Source organism: Heloderma suspectum, chromosome 6 (genome assembly GCF_057233095.1).
Source record: "Heloderma suspectum isolate Gila_16-S chromosome 6, 16-S_ref, whole genome shotgun sequence".
Classification (NCBI taxonomy): Eukaryota; Metazoa; Chordata; class Lepidosauria; order Squamata; family Helodermatidae; genus Heloderma; species Heloderma suspectum.
Window position 1 is genome coordinate 110,779,019 of NC_139463.1, and position 21,616 is coordinate 110,800,634.

The window sequence follows — 21,616 nt, forward strand, 5'->3', positions numbered from 1 at the left end:
CTCCCCTACCCCATAGTGAAATCTGTTTGTCAACACTGCGTAAAAAAACCCACAACTCTCTGAGGAGGTGAAGTTTTGTATTTCACACTTCAGTCATAGCACCATCATGACTACAGGAATAAAACAGAGTTGGCGTCCGCTGCTCTGATGCCCTCATCACCCACAACTCTCTGGGTGGTCATCCACCCCCCATAGGTCTGTGGGGCCCTGAAATTTGGCCCCAAAGTTCAGCCCTCATTGCCACGCTGCTTCCCGCCACCCTACGCCACCCCCAACAGAAATCTGCCTTTATTTGACAGTGCTAAAAGGCTAGAGAATGTTGCCAGAGAGGGCAGCTCAAGGGCCCCTTTTGGCCACAGCCCTGAATCGGCTGTGGCGTGTCCCGGACTCCTGCACTTGGCTTTTGAATCCCCTCCTCCCACCCTTGCATCGGAGATGAAAGTGTTAATCTGGCAGGAGTTTTTAAATCTCCAATTCAGTGGCTGGGCTGGGCTATGGGGAGGCAGACTTCCTGCAACTGCAGAAACGCAGAGCATGCTGAATAGCTGTGAGGAATCTAGGCAGGCAGTTCATGGAGACGGAGCAGGTGAGAAGCAAACAGAGCCCTTGTTCGTGGGCTTGGTGAAGTGGGGGGCTGTGTGCGTGTGTGCCTTGGTGGGAACTGGGCAAGGGAGGTGGCACAATGAGTGGGCATTGGGATTTGCCTTCCACCATCCACAGGCGATGTTTATGTGCACAGGGAGGACCAAGAGATCCATCCGTACATGAGCTAGGGGGAAGAGAAACCAGAATTTTGTGAAAAGGCACTTTCCTTGAAGGAAATGATCATACACACACATGCGCATGCTTACAAGAACAGCAAAGCAAGCACAGTGATTTACTGTATATTACGAGGGAACAGAGTAGAGGTCGACCTGTGCTGAGATCTTAATTCGTCGTCATGCTTTGGCAGTTCGTAGCAAAGTTGTTGGCTTTCCCAAGTGCATGAGTTATATAGAAAAAGGGGAGCCAGAAATATTTCAGGTGTGTGCTGGGGTAGGGATGGGGGAAAGAGAGGCAGTTGTTAACCTTTGGTTCTCTTCCTGACCATTGCCCATCTATTTGTCCATCATTTTATCTCACTATCATTCTGCGTTCTTAAACTCCAACCTGTCTCTGTTTCATTTAACTAAGTGTGTGTGCGCGTGCATGGATGCACATGTGTAGAGTGGTTGGAATGTCAAGCTTCAAATGAGATCTGAGTTCAGATCCCTAAGCCATGAAGCTCACCACCTAATCTAACTCACAGAGTTGTTGTAAGTGTAAAGAAGGAGAGCTCCTTCGAGGAAGCTAGGATGCCACTGTAGTAGTCCATGGCTGGACAAATATTTAAATTCCTAGTAGCCAGCCTCATATTCTTTGTTGGCCAGCCTTTATCTGTCTAACTTTGTTTTCTTCTCCCCATCAGCCTTTTATTTCCATCCAGACAATTCATCCCAGCCATTCTATAAACATCTGCTCTCTGACCATCACCATACTTGCTGCAATCCCCAAACCAACTTTATATGAATTCCTTCCTGCTTGGTTGTTATTCTTGTTATTAATCTAACACTCACCAGAGTGCTCAGAGTTTAGATGAAGAGAGCTTATGTTTGTTTGTTTGTCTCATTCCTGAGGCCATGATTATTAATGGATTATTTACGGGCCTCATGGTTCCCCCCACCCCCATTTAAATCTTCAAAGCAGTCCTTTAACAAAGAAAATAAAGGATGAATGGGCAAAGGTACCAACTCGAGTATCCTAAATTGAGAGCAAGCTGAGCATTGATAGAGTCATGGAACAATCCTCGCGTTGGGACTGGGCCTTGCAGGGCATCTAGTACAACTCCTTGCTTGATGAAGGAAATCCAGAGATGGGACATCCCTGACAGATGGTTTCCAGCAGTGCCAGTACCTGGTTTTTGAGGGCAGTGGGGTAAGTCACCTTCAATGGACCCACTCCCTCAGAGAGTCTAACTTCTCGCCACCCATTGTCACCAGCTGCTGTTGCACCTCCTCCTCTTTCTCACCATTGCTACCTCTTGCTTGATTGACAGGCAGAGAGCCAGTGAGCAAGCAGGCAGGGGCATCTCCTGCTCCTCCTCCTCACCACCACCATCGTTGTCTGGACCAGAGTGTGAGGCAGGTGAAGAAGCAGGTTGAAATGGTGAAGAAGAGGAACAACTCCAGGGGGCTGTTGTCAACGGGCCCCTGTTGGGGTGTAGGCCCTCGGCAGGTGCCCAAGCATGCCTACCTTTGATGCTGGCCCTGCTGTCCAGCCTCCGCTCAAAGACCTTGAGCGAGGGAGAGCACACCCGACCCATCCCTCTAGGAAATTGGTTCCATGGTTACTTCTCATTGTCGCGAAGGAAAAATAACAAAGCAGTGTTCCTGGCATTTTCAGGGAATTATTCGTATGTGTGAATAAGGAGTGGCTGCGTCGGTCTGTCTTGCAGCAAAAACATCCAAGAGTCTTGGGGCAGCTTAAAGAGAAACATGTTTATTGAGACATAGGCTTTCACGGATGAGTGCGCACTAGGGATGTACGAAAGTCACTTACCTTTTCGCAGCTTGGCTTCGCGGTGGGGGGGAGGCGCTTTGCTTTTCCCCCCGAAGTTCAGGCGAAGGGGGGGAGGCTTCCTGCCTCGCCCGGCCGAAATTCAGGCCGGGGGGGAGGCTTCCCGCCTCGCCCGGCTGAAATTCAGGCCGGGGAGAAGAGCCCCGTCTCCCCGGCCGCGAAACAAAAAGTAAAAACAACAACAACACACACCCATGATAGGCTACGTAACGATTTACGTAGCCTATCACGGCTAGATTTCCAAAGTCAGCCGTGATAGGCTACGTAAATCGTCACGTAGCCTATCACGGGTGACTTGGAAAAAAAAAAAGCGCGTACGCAAATGGCGGCGGCCCATGGGCGCCGCCATTTGTGTTCCTTATTTTGGCACGTCTGGTCTACGTAAAGATTTACGTAGACTACAGTGAAAATAAGGGCAACGCAAATAGCGTGCCCTTATTTTCGCCCTAGTCTATGTAAATCTTTACGTAGACTAGATGTGCTAAAATAAGGAATGCAAATGGCGGTGCCCATGGGCCACCGCCATTTGCGTACACGCTTCCCCCCCCCCCAAAGTCACCTGTGATAGGCTATGTGACGATTTACGTAGCCTATCACGGCTGTCTTTGGAAATCTAGCCGTGATAGGCTACGTAAATCGTTACGTAGCCTATCACGGGTGTGTTGTTTTTTTTTTACTTTAGTTTTCTTTTTTTGCAATGGGGGCGGCGGCAGCTGGTCAGGAGACCGGCCGCCGCCCACGCCCGTGCCGAACCACCGCCAAACCGCCGCCGGGACCCACCGCTGGGAGGGACATTCGCCAAAGGTAAGTCCCGTCCCGGGGGGGTGGCGGGGTGGTGGCGGAGAATTTCACCGCCGATTTTGGGGGGCCGAATGCGTTGGCGCTCGGCCCCCCCGAAGATTCGGGGAGAAATTCTCCGCCATCCCTAGTGCGCACGCCATCAAATGCTGTGTTCTCCTGAGTTGACAGATATGGTTGGGGTGGTGGAAATTGTATGTGGCGAGGCCAGGAGAAATGGAAGGCCAACCGTACAGACTGCGGCAGTTCTGTTAGAGGTGAACTGCATTGAGAGCAGAGTCTCAATCTAAGTTGCCGATGACAGAATCAAACTTCTTCATGAATTGCAATTGCCTTTTTTCTAATAAAATAAAATAAAATACATCTCTTTATCCAGGTCCTTCTGTTTCAAACTCGCTGCATGGATGATGCCAACTTCAACTGACTTTTGTGGGTTTTGCGGAGATTATTGCTCCGTGCGGTGATATCCCCCGAGCATCAAAATGGAGGCTTTCTGTCCATAGCTCGGTCAGCATTTCCTTCCCGCCTGGATTAATCCATGTCAGCTATGGGACTCTGCAGACTTGAATGGAGGTTGTTTTTGTGGTGGCATGCCCGCTACAGCTTCAGTAAGGGGTGCTGATTCACCCTGCTGCTCTCCTAGGGACGAGGAGAGAGTGACATCTACCCGCGAGGTGGGACTCTGGGGGAGCGGGGAAACCATGCCCTGCCAGCGTCGCCTGCAGGCCACCAGTGACACCCCCCGAGAGGACCTCTATTATCAAACCTATTACAGCTTGAGCCAACAATATCCACTGATACTTCTCCTCCTGGTCATTGTACTGGGCATCTGTGTGGCTCTCATTGTGACATCCTTTGCCAGTGGCAGGGTAAGCGTGCTTGTGGGGAACAGAGGCCTGTGCAGTGTGGTGGGGTCCATGAAAGGAGGATAGAGCAGCAGTGAGGGGCTACTCTTTTGGGGAAGGACCGTAGCTTCCTGGTACAGCACATACTTTGCATGCAGAAGGCCCTAGGGTCAATCCCTCCCATCTCTGGTTAAAAAGGACAAGGAGCAGGTGCTAGAAAAGACTTTTCTCTACCAGAGACCCATGGGAGCTATTGCCAGTCTGCGTTGAACCACTTTCAGCCCGAGGGCCACATCCCATTTTTCTCCCTCTCTCAAAATACTAGAACCCAGGGCCATCCTATGAAGCTGAGTGGTGGGAGATTCAGGACAGATACAAGGAAGTCCTTCTTCACTAGGGATGTGTGAACCCACCCCCATCCAAGTTCTGTGGGTGCCCGCCTAGCCCCTTCCCCCCCTCGCCAGTCCCTGGACCATGCTCGAGCCCCTCCCATGCTCGGTGAGCAGCCCGCACTCACCCTGGCAGCCTCATGGAGCTTTGCGCTCTTCTTCACACAGCGCAGAGTTAAATTATGGAATTTGCTACCACTGGATGTTGTGATGGCCACCAACTTGGATGGCCTTAAAAGGGGGTTGGACAAATTCCTGGAGGAGAAGGCTATCAGTGGCTACTAGTCCTGATGGCTATGTGCTACCTCCAGTGTCAGAGGCAGCGTGGCTATGTACACCAGTTCTGGGGAACATGGGCAGGAGGGTGCTGTTGCGCTCATGTCCTGCCCTGCTTGTGGGTTCCTGGTCAATGGCTGGTTGGCCACTGTGTGAACAGAATGTGTGAACCCTTGGCCTGATCCAGCAGGGCTCTTCTTATGTTCTTATGAAAAGCTCTCAGGGACCATGTTCCAGTGGCAGATGGGGCTGAAAGGGGCACAGCCCAATTCCCCAAAATCCCAGCCTATTTTAGCTTAAAGCAATTCATGTCACTAAATGAGCCTTCAGAGAGGCATTTCAACCTTTTAGAATGAGGGGAAAACTGCACAAATGTCAGGAAAGATTGGCCATTGGGAAAATGGGTTGGGCCAGGGGATTGGCGGCATGGCCACCTGGGAAACCCCAGAGGGCTGGATTGCAACCCCAGGTGGGCCAAATTTGGCCCACAGGTTTGAGGTTCAGCATCCCTGGTGTAAAGAATACTGGCCTGCATGAAGAAATAATCTTTCCTGGTATAAGGCAGATCCCTATGTCCCAGCCCATCTTCAAGAGGAGATAGCATACAACTGGGGGAGAAAAGTGCAGAAAAGGACAATTGCAACAATCCATCATCTTCCAATTTAGGTCTTTAAAAAAAAATACGAAGAAAGATGACTGAGTGTAAGGTGGCAGTGAGTGAGAGAGAGAGGTTTATAAAATTATGGACCGTGTAGAGACGGAAGGACATTTTCCACCCTCTCTTGCATACTAGCCCTCAGGGTCACCCAAAGAAATTGATCGTCTGACAAAAAGGAAGGAGTTCTTCACATGGCCTGTGGAACTCACCACTGCAACGCGTGGTGGTGGAGACTAGCTTAGATGGCATAAAGAAAGAAAGATAAGCACTCCCCAAGGAAGGAAATTTCTTTCCAAAATGCAGTGGGCAGAATCTTTTTTTTTTTTTTTCCAGGCACCTGAAAACTTTTTCTCTTCTCTTTTTTGATTAAAAAAGGGGAAAGGATGATCTAAATAGAACATCCACATTCAAAAGCAGTATACCAGGTGCTAGGAGTAAACGACAGAAAACCACTGCCTCTGTTTGGAGGCATGAAGGCTTTGGGGATGAATCAAACATGTGGTAAGACACAGCTCGCGCATGGCATGCTACATGTACGTTTCAGGAACGCACCCACCCATTTCACTACACCATTTCCTGTACTGTTGAACATACAAAACTGTCTTATTCTGGGACAGACCACGGGTCCACCTATTCCAGGGCCAGAGCAGACATCACTTTAAATCTGTCTCTAGCAGCAATGTCTTCTTTCCCTCCATTTTTACTCTAGAGTAGGCACAGGAACTGTGCTCCAGATTGGGACCCTACCATGGGGTGTTGAGGGGGATTTTAAGGTCTGCAGCAGGGCCCTGTGCCTACTCTAGAATAAAAATTTGGGGGAAAAGACATAGTTGCTAAACACACATATAAAATAATGGTCTATTTTTGGCTCCACAGTGTTGTGTGGAAAAGAGAAGGCTCTTCAGAGTCTCTAGCAGGGATATTCCCATTGCTGGCTGATGGATCCTTTTACTGGAAATGTTGGGGATTGAATCTGGGACCTTTTGCATGCAAAGTGTGTGTGCTGTGCTTCCCCCCTCCCTGCCCCAATAATGGGGCTCCCCCCTTCCCCAATGGCAAGGTAGGGCCCAAGTGCTGCGAGCAAGATTAACACAACGGCTTGTGTCTTTTCCACAGGATTTCTCCTCCAATCTGGGCTTCCTGATTACATTATTTGTGGCTCTGGCAGTCTTCAGCCTCATCCTGGTCCTTGTGTGCATCGAAAGCATCTTCCAGCGATGCACCCGGATCTTCTCCGCTGTCATTTGGACCTGCCTGATCACCTTGGGCTATGTCTTTGTCTTCACAGGAGGGGTGGTTAGTGCCTGGGATCAGGTGAGGTGCTATGGCCACATACATCCCTGGCCTGCCTGGACATTAAAAGAGAGGGACGGAGGTCCTCTGAGGGTGATCTACATTAGGGAGGTTGGAGAAATCCACAGTGGATTTAAGTGAGTTCTGATATCTGTGAATCTGGCCCGTGGATTCTGCGGCTTTTTCTGAGTCACACAGATTCCATGGACTTGTGGCCTGTTTTTGTTGTTGTCGTTTTGTTTTACTTTCCAGAACTGTACAGAAATTTAGTCGTACAAAAATAAGGAGGGGGGAAAAGCAGAACAAAAATGCACGTTTCCCCGCATAAGCTAAAACATGAAAATGCAGATTGGGAGTTGGGGGGGGGGAGTTGCGGAGGTGGGGGAGATGCACATTTTTCACAGTTTTTTCCACTTTTGGGGAGATTTGCACAAATTCCCAGTAACTAATGCATATGAGTACATTTGCACACCTGAACAAGTGTGCTTTGGTGCACATGCGAATTAGCACAAGTAGAATGAAATTCTCCTACAACAAATCTGATTCCATCAGTGATCGGATGATGGTATGAAAGATGCCTGACAATCCGCGAAAATGGACTTAATGGATTTAACAAAATCCATACTTCCCTCATCTACATGATCGGGAGAAAGATTGGCATGGTGCAGTCTTTTTAGGATCAGGAATGGCTCTAGGCTTGAAGAGGGCCTTGACAAAGTGCTCTTTCTGGGCCCCCTGGTGCACCCATACCCCCCCCCCCCGGCTTGCCTGGCAGCAGTGCTCCATTGATCGTCACCAGGCTGCCTCTCTGATTGGCACTGGGCGGCTGCCATTTTGAATTTCCCACAATGCCCTTGGGCAGGGTAGGCAACCTCCAGAGGTCCAAGGGCCATCTCACCCCCACCTCAGGACACACTGGGGGCTCTACCCTGCTGCCAAGCCACCAGATTCGGCAGCACAGCAGTGGTGTGTGTGTGTGTGTGTGAATTTCCTGCTGCTGCCTTCCTAGGACTATACCATTTCAGAATACAGAATGTGGGCAGGTGTGCTCACATCATGGAATGCTATTCCCTGTTGTTGTTTCTATGTTTCAGTTTGTAAAAAAGTAGCCTCTGTTTAATGGTTCCCCTGGATGTCTAGTTCTCTATAAGTAGGAATTTATTCATTTTTTAAGTCCGGAGAAGCATCAACTCATGTCATCCCCCATGTACCTTTTTAAAGTGATACCAGCAGGAGATTCTTCTGAAGGTAAAGGTTAGTTGAGTGGCCATGGAGGGCAGTAACTTTTGGAATGAGTGAAGGAGCCCAGTGAGAGACATCCAGTTTTTATACAAAAGAGAGGGGGGAGGGGAGAGAGAAATTAAATCAGCCAATTCTTTATGGGGTGGCTTAGCGGTTAAGATGCTGAATTGCAGACTGGAAGGTCGGCAGGACAGCAGTTCGAGACCCGAGTGCCGTGTGACGGAGCAAGCTCCCGTCTTCAGTCCCAGCTCCTGCCAACCTAGCAGTTTGAAAGCAAGACATTGCAAGTAGATAAATAGGTACCGCCTCGGCAGGAAAGGTAACAGTGTTCCGTGCACCTCGGTGTTCAGTCACGCCGGCCACATGACCACGGAAGCGTCTTCGGACAGCGCTGGCTCTTCGGCTTAGAAACGGAGATGAGCACCACACTCTAGAGTCGGACACGACTGGTTGGGGACACCTTTACCTTTTTATGGGTTTATATTGGAGATAGATGCCATCTATGGAAGAACCAGATGGGTATCCTGGTGGAAGAACTGAGAGCTGGAAGATCTGATTATTTTAATTGCTTTGGTGGAGCTTGGGATGCTTGTTCCAAAATTAGAATGAATGCAGTGGAAGAAATCCTCAAGCCAATTCTCTGACTTGGATTTCCTCCCTCCCCCAACAACCGAAATTATATCCCCCTAATTTGAATTCCATTGGAAGGATGACTGATGCCGAGTCCTTTCCTCCAAGGTCTCCTTCTTCCTCTTCATCATCTTCATTGTCTACACCATGTTGCCCGTTGGCATGAAAGACGCGGTGGCTGCCGGCGTGGTCTCCTCCCTGTCCCACATCATAGTCCTGACTGTCTACCTCTCGATGGGGCATGGCTCGCAGCTGGAGTTGGCCGTGCAGGTAAGCCTGGCCCTTACTTTACACAAGTTTACTGATGAAGTACACACTCCATCAGTGGAGTACACATGGGTGTCCCCTCTGTTCATCCAAGAGCTGACTCTTCTGCCGCATCTTTAGTCTCTATGCTTTCTCTGATTCCATGACTTCTCTGTGATGCCACCTTTTATTGCATTTCTCAGGCCTTGTAGGCATCTTCTGTTTATTCAGGACTCAGGACTGGATGAGGTCCAGTCTCATTAAGAAAGAATATGCTTGAACAGAATGGAATCTTAGACACCCTTCTGCTTGAAATTTATTCTAGTGTTTGGTGAAATATGGCCTAGCTGTCACTGTGCCATAACCCTCTAATCTACCGGTGACCTTGATCTATCCCCCTTTAATGTCCATCCCATCATGATGCCACTCTTGGGATCCATATAACTACATTTCCACCAACCTATCCACTTTGCCACCCCTCTGTTCCCCTCTGTCAATCTGTCCATCTGCTTTGCCATCTCTCTGTCCTCCTCTTGTCAGTTTGCCCATTTTGCAATTCCTCTTCTTCTTTGCCCATCCATTTTGTCACCCCTTCCACCTTCTTCCTGTTCATTTGTCCATCCATCCATTCATCCGTCCATTCATTTGTTGCTATACGTCCTGTTACTATACTCTCTTTTCATCATCCATTCGTGCATTGGCATAGAATCATAGACTTGGAAGGGGTCTTGTAGGCCATGTAGTGCAACCCGCAGCTACATGCATAAAATCTAGATCTAGAGTATCCCCAGCAGATGGTTGTCTAGCCTTTGCTTGACAACCTTCACTGGAGAACCCTGTAGGATATGGATGGGATCCTGAAACCCAGAGACCAAATCTGGCCTCCTGGGGTTGGGGGGAGAAATCTGGCCCGCTGGGATTCTTCAGATGGCCACAGCCCCTTCCCTTGATCACTGATCATTTGATGGTTTGCTGGCTTTTGTGCATTCTACCACCCCCATACTGAAAGGTTGAAACACTTCTCCTAAGGCTTAATTGCTAGCAGCAAGTGTTTTGAGCTAAATATTCTGGTGTTTGGGGTATTTTGGCCCTGCTCCTGTTGCCTTTGACCTCCCATTTTTGCCTTTGGCCCTGCCTGCCACTGGAATGTGGCCTCTAAGTACTTATCCAAAATGAAATTCTGCCTTTGGGCTGGAAGAGTCTTAACATTAACACCTTCTTCTCCAGGTAACTGGTCCCATTATTGAACTGCTCTTACTATCAAGATGTTTCTCTTAAAGTTCAACCAAACCAACCCTCCTGTAACTTAAGCCCATTTGATCTAGTCCTGCCCTCTGGGGCAGTGGTGAAGAACAGAGTGATTTCATAGAACAACCTTTCGTTGACACCACTGGTCAGCATCCCATCCTGGGTTTTCTCCTGCCTACCCTGCACTGTGGCTAGGGATACTGGAGAAATCCACAATGGAATCAAATGAGTTCAGTTGTCTATGAATTTGACTCATGGATTGTACACTGGATCAGCTTTTCCCAAGTTGCATGGATTCATTCCACAGACTTGCAGACCTTTCTTTTCTTTTTTTAACTTTCCAGAATTTTATGCAAAATTAGTTATAGAAAATTTAAAAAAACAAACAAAATGTGCAGACAAAAGTGCACATTTCTCCCATAGGCTGAGATAAGAAAATGCACTTGGGGGGGCTGTGCATTGGGGGGGGCGGGTGCATTTGCACAAGTGCGAATTTGTTAGAGTGTGAATTTGCACAAATTTGAATTTGCATAAATTTGGGAAATCTGGGAAAAAACTGATTCCATCCATGAGCAGATGATGGAATGAAAGTCATCTGACAATCCACAAAATGCAAATGGAATGGCTTTTACAAATCCATACATCCCTAACTGTGGCACCATCACCGGCCAATCTGTCCCATTCTGCGTCCTCTCTCCTTGTGTCTGCTTCCAGCTCCTGGCGAATCTAGTCATCTTCGTCTGTGGCAACTTGGTGGGTGCCTACCACAAGCACCTGATGGAGGTGGCATTGGGGGAGACCTTCCATGAGACCTTCAACCTCATCCAATCCCGAGTCAAGCTGGGGTCCGAGAAGCGGCACCAGGTGAGTGTGGGAGAAGGTATGGAGAGTGGCAGAGCACATGGTTTGTGTTCAGAAGATCTCTGGTTCAATCCGTGGCGTCTCTGAGTAGGGCTGGGAAAGTCTCCTGTCTCAAACTCTGGTAGACAATACTGAGACCATGGTCTCACTCAATGGTCAGCGTAGACAATACTGAGCCAATGATCTGACTTGGTGTAAGGCAGCTTCCAATTTTCCTGTGGATTGGGTCCCTCTGCCATGAGTCTTTAATTTACATACAGAGAGATGCCTGAGTTTTTACCTGCCTGGAGGATATACCTTCCTGTGGTCACTCAATGATAAGCCATGCTTTCCAACCATGCACAGCTGAACTCTCTTTTTTCTATAACCGGCTTGCATCGTCAAAGGAAGCATTTGACAAACCCATGACAAAGAAAACTCCTAGGAGCGGATACCAGCGTATTGTAGCATGAAAACAGCTCAGTGGTAAACCAAGTCAGGCTGAAGTCAGCATGGCATGAGTTGGTCCAGTCCTGGAAGGGTCATGTGAATTTACTCAGTGGTGTGTTTCTCTCTCTCCCTGCTCTGCCCTGATAACTCCAGGAGCACCTGCTCCTCTCCATCCTTCCTGCCTACATTGCCTTGGAGATGAAGGCCGAAATCATCGAGCGGCTTCGGGACGGGGGCCAGGCACAGTGCCGGCATGAGAGTACCAACAACTTCCACAGCCTCTACGTCAAACGCCACCAGAATGTCAGGTACTTGCTTTCAGCACCATCTGTAGTCTGCAAGATTGCCTGACCTGGCTTTAGTGGCTGAGGTGGGGTGCGGGGGAGATAAGAATTGGAGGCTTCTGTACCTGCCCATAAACAACAGGTTCAACCAGCATCTCTCTCTCTTGCTCTCTCTCTGCTCTCTCTCTCTCTCTCTCTCATCCTCCCACCCGCCACAGCATTCTCTATGCAGACATTGTCGGGTTCACTCTTTTGGCCAGTGAATGCTCCCCGAAAGAGCTAGTCCTTATGCTCAACGAACTCTTTGGCAAGTTTGATCAGATTGCCAAGGTGAGTAAGACACTCCATGGCCCAGTTTGCACTTAACAAGAAGCCACCATAGATGAATTTCCCCGTGGGGCTTCTTGTTTCTACCACGGCTGCCATTTTGAGTATTTGAGCCACAGTGGGGGCACACCATAGCTTGTTGTTATGTGTGAACATGGCGAGAGTGAGTTGTTGGGGTGGTTGACATGCCACCCACAACCCTAAAGCAGCCCATGGGTTCTGAGTGGCTTGTTAAGCACCCCAACAACCCACCCTTGCTGGATTCTCATGTAACAACAAGCTATGGTACATCCCCACTACAGTTTGAATATTCAAAATGGCCACCGCTGTCATGAGAAGCCCCACGGGGAAAGTCACCCAGGGTGGCTTCTCATCACATGTGAACCAGGTCTCTCTCTCTCCTCCCCAGAATATCACTCTCACCATAACAAGACTGCTCTTCTCCTTGGATACTGACCCTGCCAGGTTCTGTCCTTTAGGGTCCTGTTCTCATGAGAAGAGCCATAGCCACAGCAGTTGGGTGGGGTGGGGAGCACTTTTGGAAGTAACGAAATACTCCCAAAGGGCCTCCTTCTGAATCAAATTGATGGTTTCTTAAAACATTCTTATTGTAACCACATTGATAGCTTTGCTGAACCAAACAAACAAAATTTATGAACTTTGAATATATGAGACTTATATTTAAGCATTTTTTAAAACATTTTACACACATGTACAATGCCCCCTTCCTCAGAAGTACCCCCTAACCATGACACTAACATGACAGAAGTACTAACCATGACACGTATGGCTGTGCCAAATCCATGTAGTGTTGGTATCTTTACTGTTGAGATACAGTGTGGTGCAGTGGTTGGAGCATCTTTCCCCAACCCAACATGCTCCGGATGTGTTGGACTGCAACTCCCATCCTTCCCAGCTAGTATGGATTAGGACTGGAGAGTCCTAGGTTCAAATCCCCCCTCAGACATGATAGTTACAGACATGACTTTGGGCCAGTTATTCTCTCTCTCTCTCAACCTAGCCTACCTCAGAGGGGTGTTGTAAGGATAAAATGGAGAGTGAGGAGAGATCTGTGCACATTGCCTTGTGCTTCATGGAGAAAAAGTGGGATACAATATAGTAAATCAATCAGTCAATTGATTCATTAATCAGTTTGTGTGTTAGTCTTAGAATGGAGAGGGAGACTCAGGTTTAAGCTTACTGGGTGACTTTGGGCCAGTTGCCATCTCTTGGCCTGACCTACTTCACAGGGCTGTTGTAAGGATAAAATGAGGATGCCCATGCATATCACCCTGAACTCTTGGGAGGAAGGATGGGTGTGATAAAACATATAGTGTTGGATCCAGGCTTAAGTCATACTCAGCATAAACCCACTGAAATCAATGGGATTTAAGTTTGCTATCTAGTCCAGCTGGATAGGCGACCTTTTCGGGCCATGGGCACATTCGGCAATTTGAGAAACTGTCCTGGGCACCACCACAAAATGTCTGCCATGGAAGGCATGCCAAAGAACCTGCCCAAAAGGCTGAGTATAAGGTAGAGGTGGGCTCTGGGCGCCACCACACTAAACAACTCATTTGAACCCACAGTTTTCAGCACCAACAGAAACCTTTTTCACATTAATCCCAGCTGCGGGTAAGAAAATGTGTGCGCGTTTTAAAGTAGGAGGGGTAGAGCACATTGGCGAGCACCAAGAAAGGTGTCCAGGGGTGCATTGATGCCTGCAGGCACAACGTTGCCTACCCCTGGTCGACTCTAAATCGTTAAATGGATGCAATCCATAATAAATATTTATTTGTTTGTTTGTTTATAAATATTTAGCCAGCGTGGTGTGGTGGCTAGAGTGTTGGACTGGGAGTCGGGAGATCCAGGTTCTAGTCCCCACTTGGCCATGGAAGCTCATTGGGTGACTTTGGACCAGTCGCAGACTCTCAGCCCAACCTACCTCACAGGGTTGTTGTTGTGAGGATAAATGGAGAGGAGGGGGATTATGTATGCCGCCTTGGGTTCCTTAAGGAGGAAAAAAGGCGAGATATAAATGTAATACATACATATATATAACATTGCTTCTGATAGCATATTCCCTCATTCAACCCTGCTCCCCCATTGCAGGAAGTTAGATGACAATCTCTTTGAGGGCAGGGACCAATGACATAAACTTTTTGGTTAGATCTTTTTTTTAAAAAAAAACCACCATGTGCAAATATACTAATATTAATAGCAGGTCCAGCGTCAAGGGTAGGCATGGCTGAGCACCTGCTGAGGGCCCACACACCCCAGAAGAGGCCCTCTGACAAAACAAAAGCCCCATGGAACTGCTCCTCCTCGTCACTATTGCAACCACTGGTTTATCTACCTTTTGCTCTGGCTCAGACGATGGTGATGGTGGTGGTGAGGAGGAGGAGGAGAAGACGCCACTGCCTGCTTGCTCACTGCCGCTCTGCCTGTCAAGCAAGCAAGCGGCAGCAGTGATGAGGAAAAGGATAAGGAGTAATAGCAGCCAGGGAAAATGGGCCTATAGATTGTGTCTTGCCCAAGGGCCCTCAGAACCTGGAGCTGCTACGGATTACTACTATCATATTAAAAATAGCGTTCCAAGAACTACTCTTAAACAACGTTGCCTGGCTTTCTCACAATGTAATCTTCGCTTTATCCAAGTGGGGACTCAGACCCGGCTGGATCTTCCCCTCCTCACAGAAAGATCTTATCCCTCCGTGCAGAAATGGCGTCCAACTGGTTCGGTCATAACTGGCTAACGCGCAAGGCCCTTGTTGCCGAGGAGACCGAGATGCTTGTGGGTTCCTGGTCGACAGCTGGTCGGCCACTGTGTGAACAGAATGCTGGACTAGATGGACCCTTGGTCTGATCCAGCATGGCTCTTCTCATGTTCTTATGTTCTGATGTTACTGGCCTGTGTGCCCAAACCTGCATTTAGCCCTGTTCCCTCCTAGGATAATGAGTGCATGCGGATCAAGATCTTGGGTGACTGCTACTACTGTGTCTCCGGCCTGCCTGTGTCGCTGCCCAACCATGCCCGAAACTGCGTCAAGATGGGCCTTGACATGTGCCAAGCCATCAAGTGAGTTGACGAGGTGACTGGTAGTGCTTAGGAGGGGTTCTGTCCTGAGTGGAAAGGATCCTAAGCCAAGGATGTGGTACAGCAGCTGCGGCATTGGGGCGTTCTGGTTTAGCATGTTTGTCCAGGGCCAACCCTTCCATGAGGCGAAGTGAGGCAGCTGCCTCAGGTGGTGAGTGCTAAAGGGCAGCGGGGGAGTGTTTGAGTCTGCTGCCCCCTAGTGCTGTGGAGGATTTTGTCCCATTACCTGTGCTGAAGTAAGATTCAACTGCTATTCCAGACAGCTTCTGGAATGGGTGGAGGGGCGCTCTCTCGTCTTTTGCCTCAGGCATCACAATGCCTTTGGCCAGCCCTGTCATTAAAGATCTGCAGCCCCCACCCCTCCACTTCTGAAGAAGTGTCTTTAAAGTCATAATTTTGAAAGAACTGAAAGGCATTTTGATCAGCTACCCTGGGCTCCAGTTGTTTCTGGGTGTAAATCAAATGTGCTGTTTGTTGCTACCTTTAAACTTAAAGCCTTAGAAGGCTCAGGTGCAAGATACCAAAAGGGCCATCTCCTCCTGTATGAATCCACCACTCCTTAAGACCTGGAGGGGCAGCTTTTCCAGGTTATGGCCCCTTGTTCTCTGTACGAGGCCAGCCTGTACAGAGTGAGGCAGCTGCCTTAGGTAGCTGATCCTATGGCATGAAAGGGCAACAAGCTGCTAATTTTAAATTTATATTTATTACTACTAGTGCTGCTGCTTCCAGGGAATAGGAGATGTGCTTGTGGAATCTTCTGCCTCAGGTGCCAAAAAAGCTTGTCTGGCCTTGGATACTAATCCACCTTGACTAGCAGGGACACACACACATGCATTTACCTCTTTTGCTGCCCTGCCTCAGGCAGCAAAATGTCTTTGGCCCAGTGTCTGAGTCTAGATGGAGCCAGAAAAGGCTTCCGTTACTTGGGTAGGGAGGTTGTAATTAGTTTATTTTACTGGTACAATATACCTCATTTTAATCCAAGCCCAGCTTCTTAAAATAAGGGTGTTAGGGCGCAGTCCCATGGACTGCAGCCTTGCTGCTCAGAAGCCCCCAAACTCAGAAGCTTCTGAGATGCCTATGCCCTGCCAGGCTGAATTTGGCAGAGTGGGAGAAGCGGTAGAGGTGATCTTGCGTCCCTGTCCTCTGATCACCTTTATTTTCGCTAGGTGGGCTGAAAAGGGCTCTTTGGAGGAGGAGGGAGAGGCTGGAAGAGGCTCAGGATAAATCATGTCCTGGCGTCTCCGATCTCCCCTCCCTGCCCACCAGAATGCCCCCCTTTCCCCCTCTCTGAGGTCGATTTTCCAGCATCAGAGAGGCATCCAGCACAGTTCTCTCCACTCTGGTTGTGAGTGGTCGGGGGTCGGATCTCCGACTGCCCCTTCCGAGGTCGAAACACTGTTTCCGACCTCGGAAGGGGTTTCCGAGTCATCCTGTGGTCCCTGGGGCACTTGCCCAGGGACCATAAGATTCCTATCTTGGAGTATTAGTGGCTTTTATTCTAATTTCAGAATATATACAGTATGGAAATTTGTATTTCATATGCTTAGATAGATAATATATAGACACAGAGATACAGAGATAGGTTTATAGTCTCTTTATTAATCTGGATTAGACATTTTAATAACACAGAATTATTTCCTCCCCCCACACCTTGCCAGGAAGCTGCGTGATGCCACTGGGGTGGACATCAACATGAGAGTTGGAGTCCATTCAGGAAACGTCCTGTGTGGAGTGATAGGCCTCCAGAAGTGGCAGTATGATGTCTGGTCTGATGACGTGACGTTAGCCAATCACATGGAAGCAGGAGGCGTGCCAGGGTGAGAGAAGTGAGATGGTGAGCAGGGATGCTCCCACATGGCACAGGAGGGGACTTGGGTTCTTTTGTTGGCGTTTGAATGCTGGCCTCTAGTGGCCTGGGGAGGGATTGCAGCAGCAACAATAAAAATTACTCCAGCGCACTATTCTGCTGTTAGTGCGGCAGAGTGAAGGCAGGCAGAACTAGAGCAGACGCTGATGGACTGTGGTGGGGTCATCTGATTCTAGGGCAGAGAGTAGACCCTATAGAAGGTTGTAAGTTGAGCCAGGATGGATTTGGGGGGAAACACACACACACACATACACACACACTGGTTCAAACACACAGAGAGAGGTTCAAACCCAATGCAGGATCTGTGAGTTCAAAGTGGAGCTTAGCACATTAGAGGAGGAGCCTAGCTGAAATTGGTGGAGTAAGGGTGGAGTTTGCTGGAATCTAGTGGATGAAGGGATGGATTGTAGTAAGGTAGGAATGGGGGCTGGGAGAATCTGTCCAGACAAGAACGGAGTCTGGGAGCATCTGGTATCTATTGTTTTTTCAGACCTCAATACTGTTGACCTGGCAGAAAAAGCCTTACTGACAAGCCTATGGAATTACTGGCCCATTGGCCATGTCGCTGCTATTTATAATGATAATTGCAGATGTTTCGATACAATCTGCTATCAGTTCTCCATCTCCTTTGTCAACTATATCCATGTTTATCTAAAAATATCCTAACAAAACGATGAGAGGCTCCCTTGACAGATTCCACTTGGTAATATCTCATGGAAATATGTGGATAGAATTGCTCTCAAGAGACAGGGAAGAAGAATTATAGAAGTATGTGTTTGACAGATAAATGGTTACTGTATGGTGAACAATGCCCCGTGTTCTTGCTTCTTTTTGTTCTGTGAGTTCTTAGGTCTTCTGTTGCCATTCCGCTGACGAAAGGTAAGTATGCAGTGACCTCTACTGGTTCATGCAGGCAATGCTGTATGAGATAGGTCTGCAAGTTGGGCCAGGGAACCAATGGTAGGGCACGGAAGGAGCCCACAGTCACATCTCAATGTCTTGTGCTGAACTCATCTGTTGCATGCAAGGACGATACATGTCAACTCCTTTCCCTGTCAGGAGGGTTCATATCACGGAGGCCACCTTGTCGCACCTGGGAGGTGTGTATGCTGTGGAGGAAGTGTGTTGCTGGCAACCTGTCTCGTACCTGAGGGAGAACAGAATCAAAACCTTTCTGGTCATCGATCCCAGGGTGAGGAATTCCCAATGATCGTTGCAATGAGGTCCCACTGGTCTCGTCCCATATGGAGGCTATTCAGCATAGATCAGTTGATGAACACCTTCTTTGCGCACAGAAGGTCCTAATGGCCATCCCTGGCATCTCCAGGAACCCAGAGTGGAAAATACTAGGGGTGTACGAAACCCCGCTTACCTGGCTCCTCTGGGTTCTGCTGGGGGGGAGGCGCTCCATCCCTCCCGCCGGAATCCTCGCCAGGGGGGAGGCACTCCGTGCCTCCCCCCAGAATCCTGCCCAGCCAGCTCCACTCTGTGGCCAAGCCGCGGAGCCGCCGGCCAGCTCCGGCCGCCCGCAGCCGGACATCCGGCCGCTGGACAGCCCTGCAAGGACGCAAATGGCAGCTGTTGTAGCCGCTGTCATTTGCGTCCCTTTCTTTCACCATGATAGGCTACGTAAAAATTTACGTAAGCTATCATGGCAGGGGGAAAACCCCAGCGTACGCAAATGGTGGTAGTCACTGCCATTTGCGTATGCTGGGTTTTTTCCCCCCTGCCGTGATAGGCTATGTAAATACTTATGTAGCCTATCACGGCAGGGGGAAAAAAACCCCAGCGTACGCAAATGGCGATAGCCGCTGCCATTTGCGTACGCTGGGGTCCCCCCACCCGCCGTGATAGGCTACATAAATACTTACGTAGCCTATCACAGCCTCCGCAGGGACGCAAATGGCGTAAGTATTTTATGTAAGTATTTACGTAGCCTATCACGGCTGAAGAGGAAGACATGAATGGCAGCCGCAGGACGGCCGCCATTCGCACAGCAGCATGGACGGGAGCAGGTAAGTGCTCCGTTTCGCGTGCCTTTCGCGGGGTGGGGGCGGCGGGCACTTCGTCCCGCACGCCTTTCATGGGTTGGGGGGGGTGCTTCATTCCACAATGGTTTTCGGGGGGCTGAATGCACTGTCATTCGGCCTCACCGAGATCCGTCGCGGAATTCTCTGACATCCCTAGAAAATACCTTGATTCCTGTTGGAAAGCTGCTGCCGCTAAGTCATGAGTTAGATGAGCCAGGGTAGACAAATATTGGGCTAGATCAAGGGTGCAGGACTTCATACCAGGGGGCCAAATCTGGCCCTCCAGGGTTCCCCAGAAATCCATGCCCCCTTCCCCCAACCACCAATCATTTAATGATTTCCTGGCTTTGGTGCAGTATCCCCCCCCCCAATTCTAAAAGATTGAAATGCCCCTCCTAAGGCTTAGGGCCAATTTAGACATTCTAGTTTGATTGACTTACTTACCTTGGTGTAAGCACATGCGGCCTCCATTCAGATTGGGACCATGGCAATTCAGAAGGGGGGGGGATTTCAGATTTGTCCCCTCCAGTTTTCATTCCCAAATTCCACCCCATCGCAGACACAAATGTAGGGATGGGGTGAAAAAAGAGAAAACCTGTCTCTATTGGAATCAAGGCTGCACAAGCTTACACAGAGGTAAGTAAGTTGATCATGTGATTTAAAGAACATCTAGTGTGGCTCTTAGTTGCGGCAGTAAGAGACATAAGTGAAAATATTTATTAATGTATGTATGTATGTATTTGATTCCTGCCTTTCTACCAAAAATGGCATTCAAGGTGGCTTACAAAACAATTTAAAATAGATTAGAACAAAAATATTCTGGTATTTTTGGTATCTTGGTCCCATTCCCTTTACCTTTGTCCCAGCCCACCACTGGAATGAGGCTCCCAAGGTCTTTTCTGAAATAGAATTCAATCCCAGGCTGAAAGACGTTCTGCACCCTGGGGTATATAGAGTATTGCTCTAACTCAGTATAAAGGAATTTCATGTGTTCCTTGCTTACATGGGAAGTTCTTCTTGCTGAAAGGGTTGGGTAAAGAAGGGGCGGAGCTTATATTTTCATAATGTATCCTCTGTGATGGGGAGGGGTGAATCCAAGGTAGCCCTTCCCTGTTTCTTGTGGGAGGGATCACACTAGGATGGATGAACGAGCATTGTTCGAGATTGCTTTGCGAGAACAGGAAACTTGCGCAAATCAAGCAGCAAGTGAATGGTAGATTTGTGCAAGTTTCCCTACATTTGTGCAAGTTTCCTCCATAGACTGAAGTGGAGCTGATTCAATCCATGGAGGAGATTTCTGCGTATTAGGAAATTTGCACAAATCAGACTGGGAAACGAGAACGAGAAGAACGCAAGCACATGTTTGACAATTTACGAGCATTTTTGGCGTCCACATGCTCATGCTTGCATTCAGAGCTTTGAAAAGGCGTGCTCGCATGCTCTGTGAGCACAAACAAAATTCTCATGTGTCCCTAGATCATGTAGCTCAGCGGTATATCACACATTTGCATGCAGAGCAGAATCCCAAGTCCAGTCGCTGACATCTCCAGTTAAAAGAATTCCGTAAAAGGTGGTGGGAAAGAATTCTGCTTTTGAGACCCTGGAGAACTGCTGCTAACCAGATAAGAGCATCTTTCCCTAACCTGGTGCCTCCAGATGTTTTGTACTGCATCTTCCATCAGCCCTGGACAGCATGACCAATGGTCAGGGATGATAGGAGTTGTAGCTCAAACCATTTGGATGGCTCCAGGTTGGGGAAGGCTGGAGTAGTAAATAGTAGGCTAGGCAGATAAATAGCCTGGCCCCACACAGGGAAGCTTCTATGAGATTTCACAAAGCAAACAAACCCATGAGTCTTTTGCCACAGTCATAAGGGCTAGAAACTTAGTTTTGCAACAAAGCAAGGCAAGTTTCTTTGGATGCTTCATCCTGAGCTCGTTATGAAAGTCTGCACTTGTGATGTGTGACTGTGGCATTGCATAATCCATGCAGCCCTGGATATAGGGACGTGGGTAGCTCACTGGGGTTTGTCCCTTACGAGTCTTCCTTGCACTTTTGGTTCCTGTTGTCTTTAGGCTGAAGAAGAAAGCTCCAGTGACACTCTCTCACCCGTGCCAGGTGAGGGCTACAAGATGAGGCCATCAGTCCGGATGACTCGCTACCTGGAGTCTTGGGGAGCTGCCAAACCTTTTGCCAACCTCAAACACCTGGACACCCTTCCGGCAGAGCCAACGGGATTTGTCCGGAACAACCACTCGGTATGTCCAGCAGGTGGCGCTCTTGCAATGGCCAACCAAGTTGGTATTTATTTAACCGTATTTTATTTTTCTCCCTCGTGTCAGATACTGCTGTTGCCAAACATATGGGAATTACATGGGGTTGTATCCAATATTAATCCCAGTTAGAGTAGACCCATTGCCATGACGGGGACCTAGGTCAGTTGAACATGGAATGCAACCCATATTCAAGAAAGGGGAGAAGGGGTCCATACAAAATAT

At 48.7% G+C, this 21,616-nt stretch overlaps 1 protein-coding gene across 1 annotated transcript in view; it reads left to right on the forward strand.

Moving 5' to 3' along the window:
• Positions 1 to 518: 518 nt before the first annotated feature.
• ADCY4 (adenylate cyclase 4) overlaps positions 519 to 21,616 on the forward strand; it is a 59,071-nt gene continuing 37,973 nt past the window's right edge. Inside the window, exons 1-11 of the mRNA XM_084808574.1 lie at positions 519 to 586; positions 3,770 to 4,262; positions 6,678 to 6,875; positions 8,835 to 8,996; positions 10,935 to 11,084; positions 11,664 to 11,818; positions 12,013 to 12,124; positions 15,073 to 15,200; positions 16,880 to 17,038; positions 18,148 to 18,280; positions 21,194 to 21,376. Of these exons, the coding sequence (XP_084664700.1) occupies positions 3,984 to 4,262; positions 6,678 to 6,875; positions 8,835 to 8,996; positions 10,935 to 11,084; positions 11,664 to 11,818; positions 12,013 to 12,124; positions 15,073 to 15,200; positions 16,880 to 17,038; positions 18,148 to 18,280; positions 21,194 to 21,376 (1,659 nt within the window). The 5' untranslated portion in view covers positions 519 to 586; positions 3,770 to 3,983. The remainder of the gene's footprint in view (positions 587 to 3,769; positions 4,263 to 6,677; positions 6,876 to 8,834; positions 8,997 to 10,934; positions 11,085 to 11,663; positions 11,819 to 12,012; positions 12,125 to 15,072; positions 15,201 to 16,879; positions 17,039 to 18,147; positions 18,281 to 21,193; positions 21,377 to 21,616) is intronic.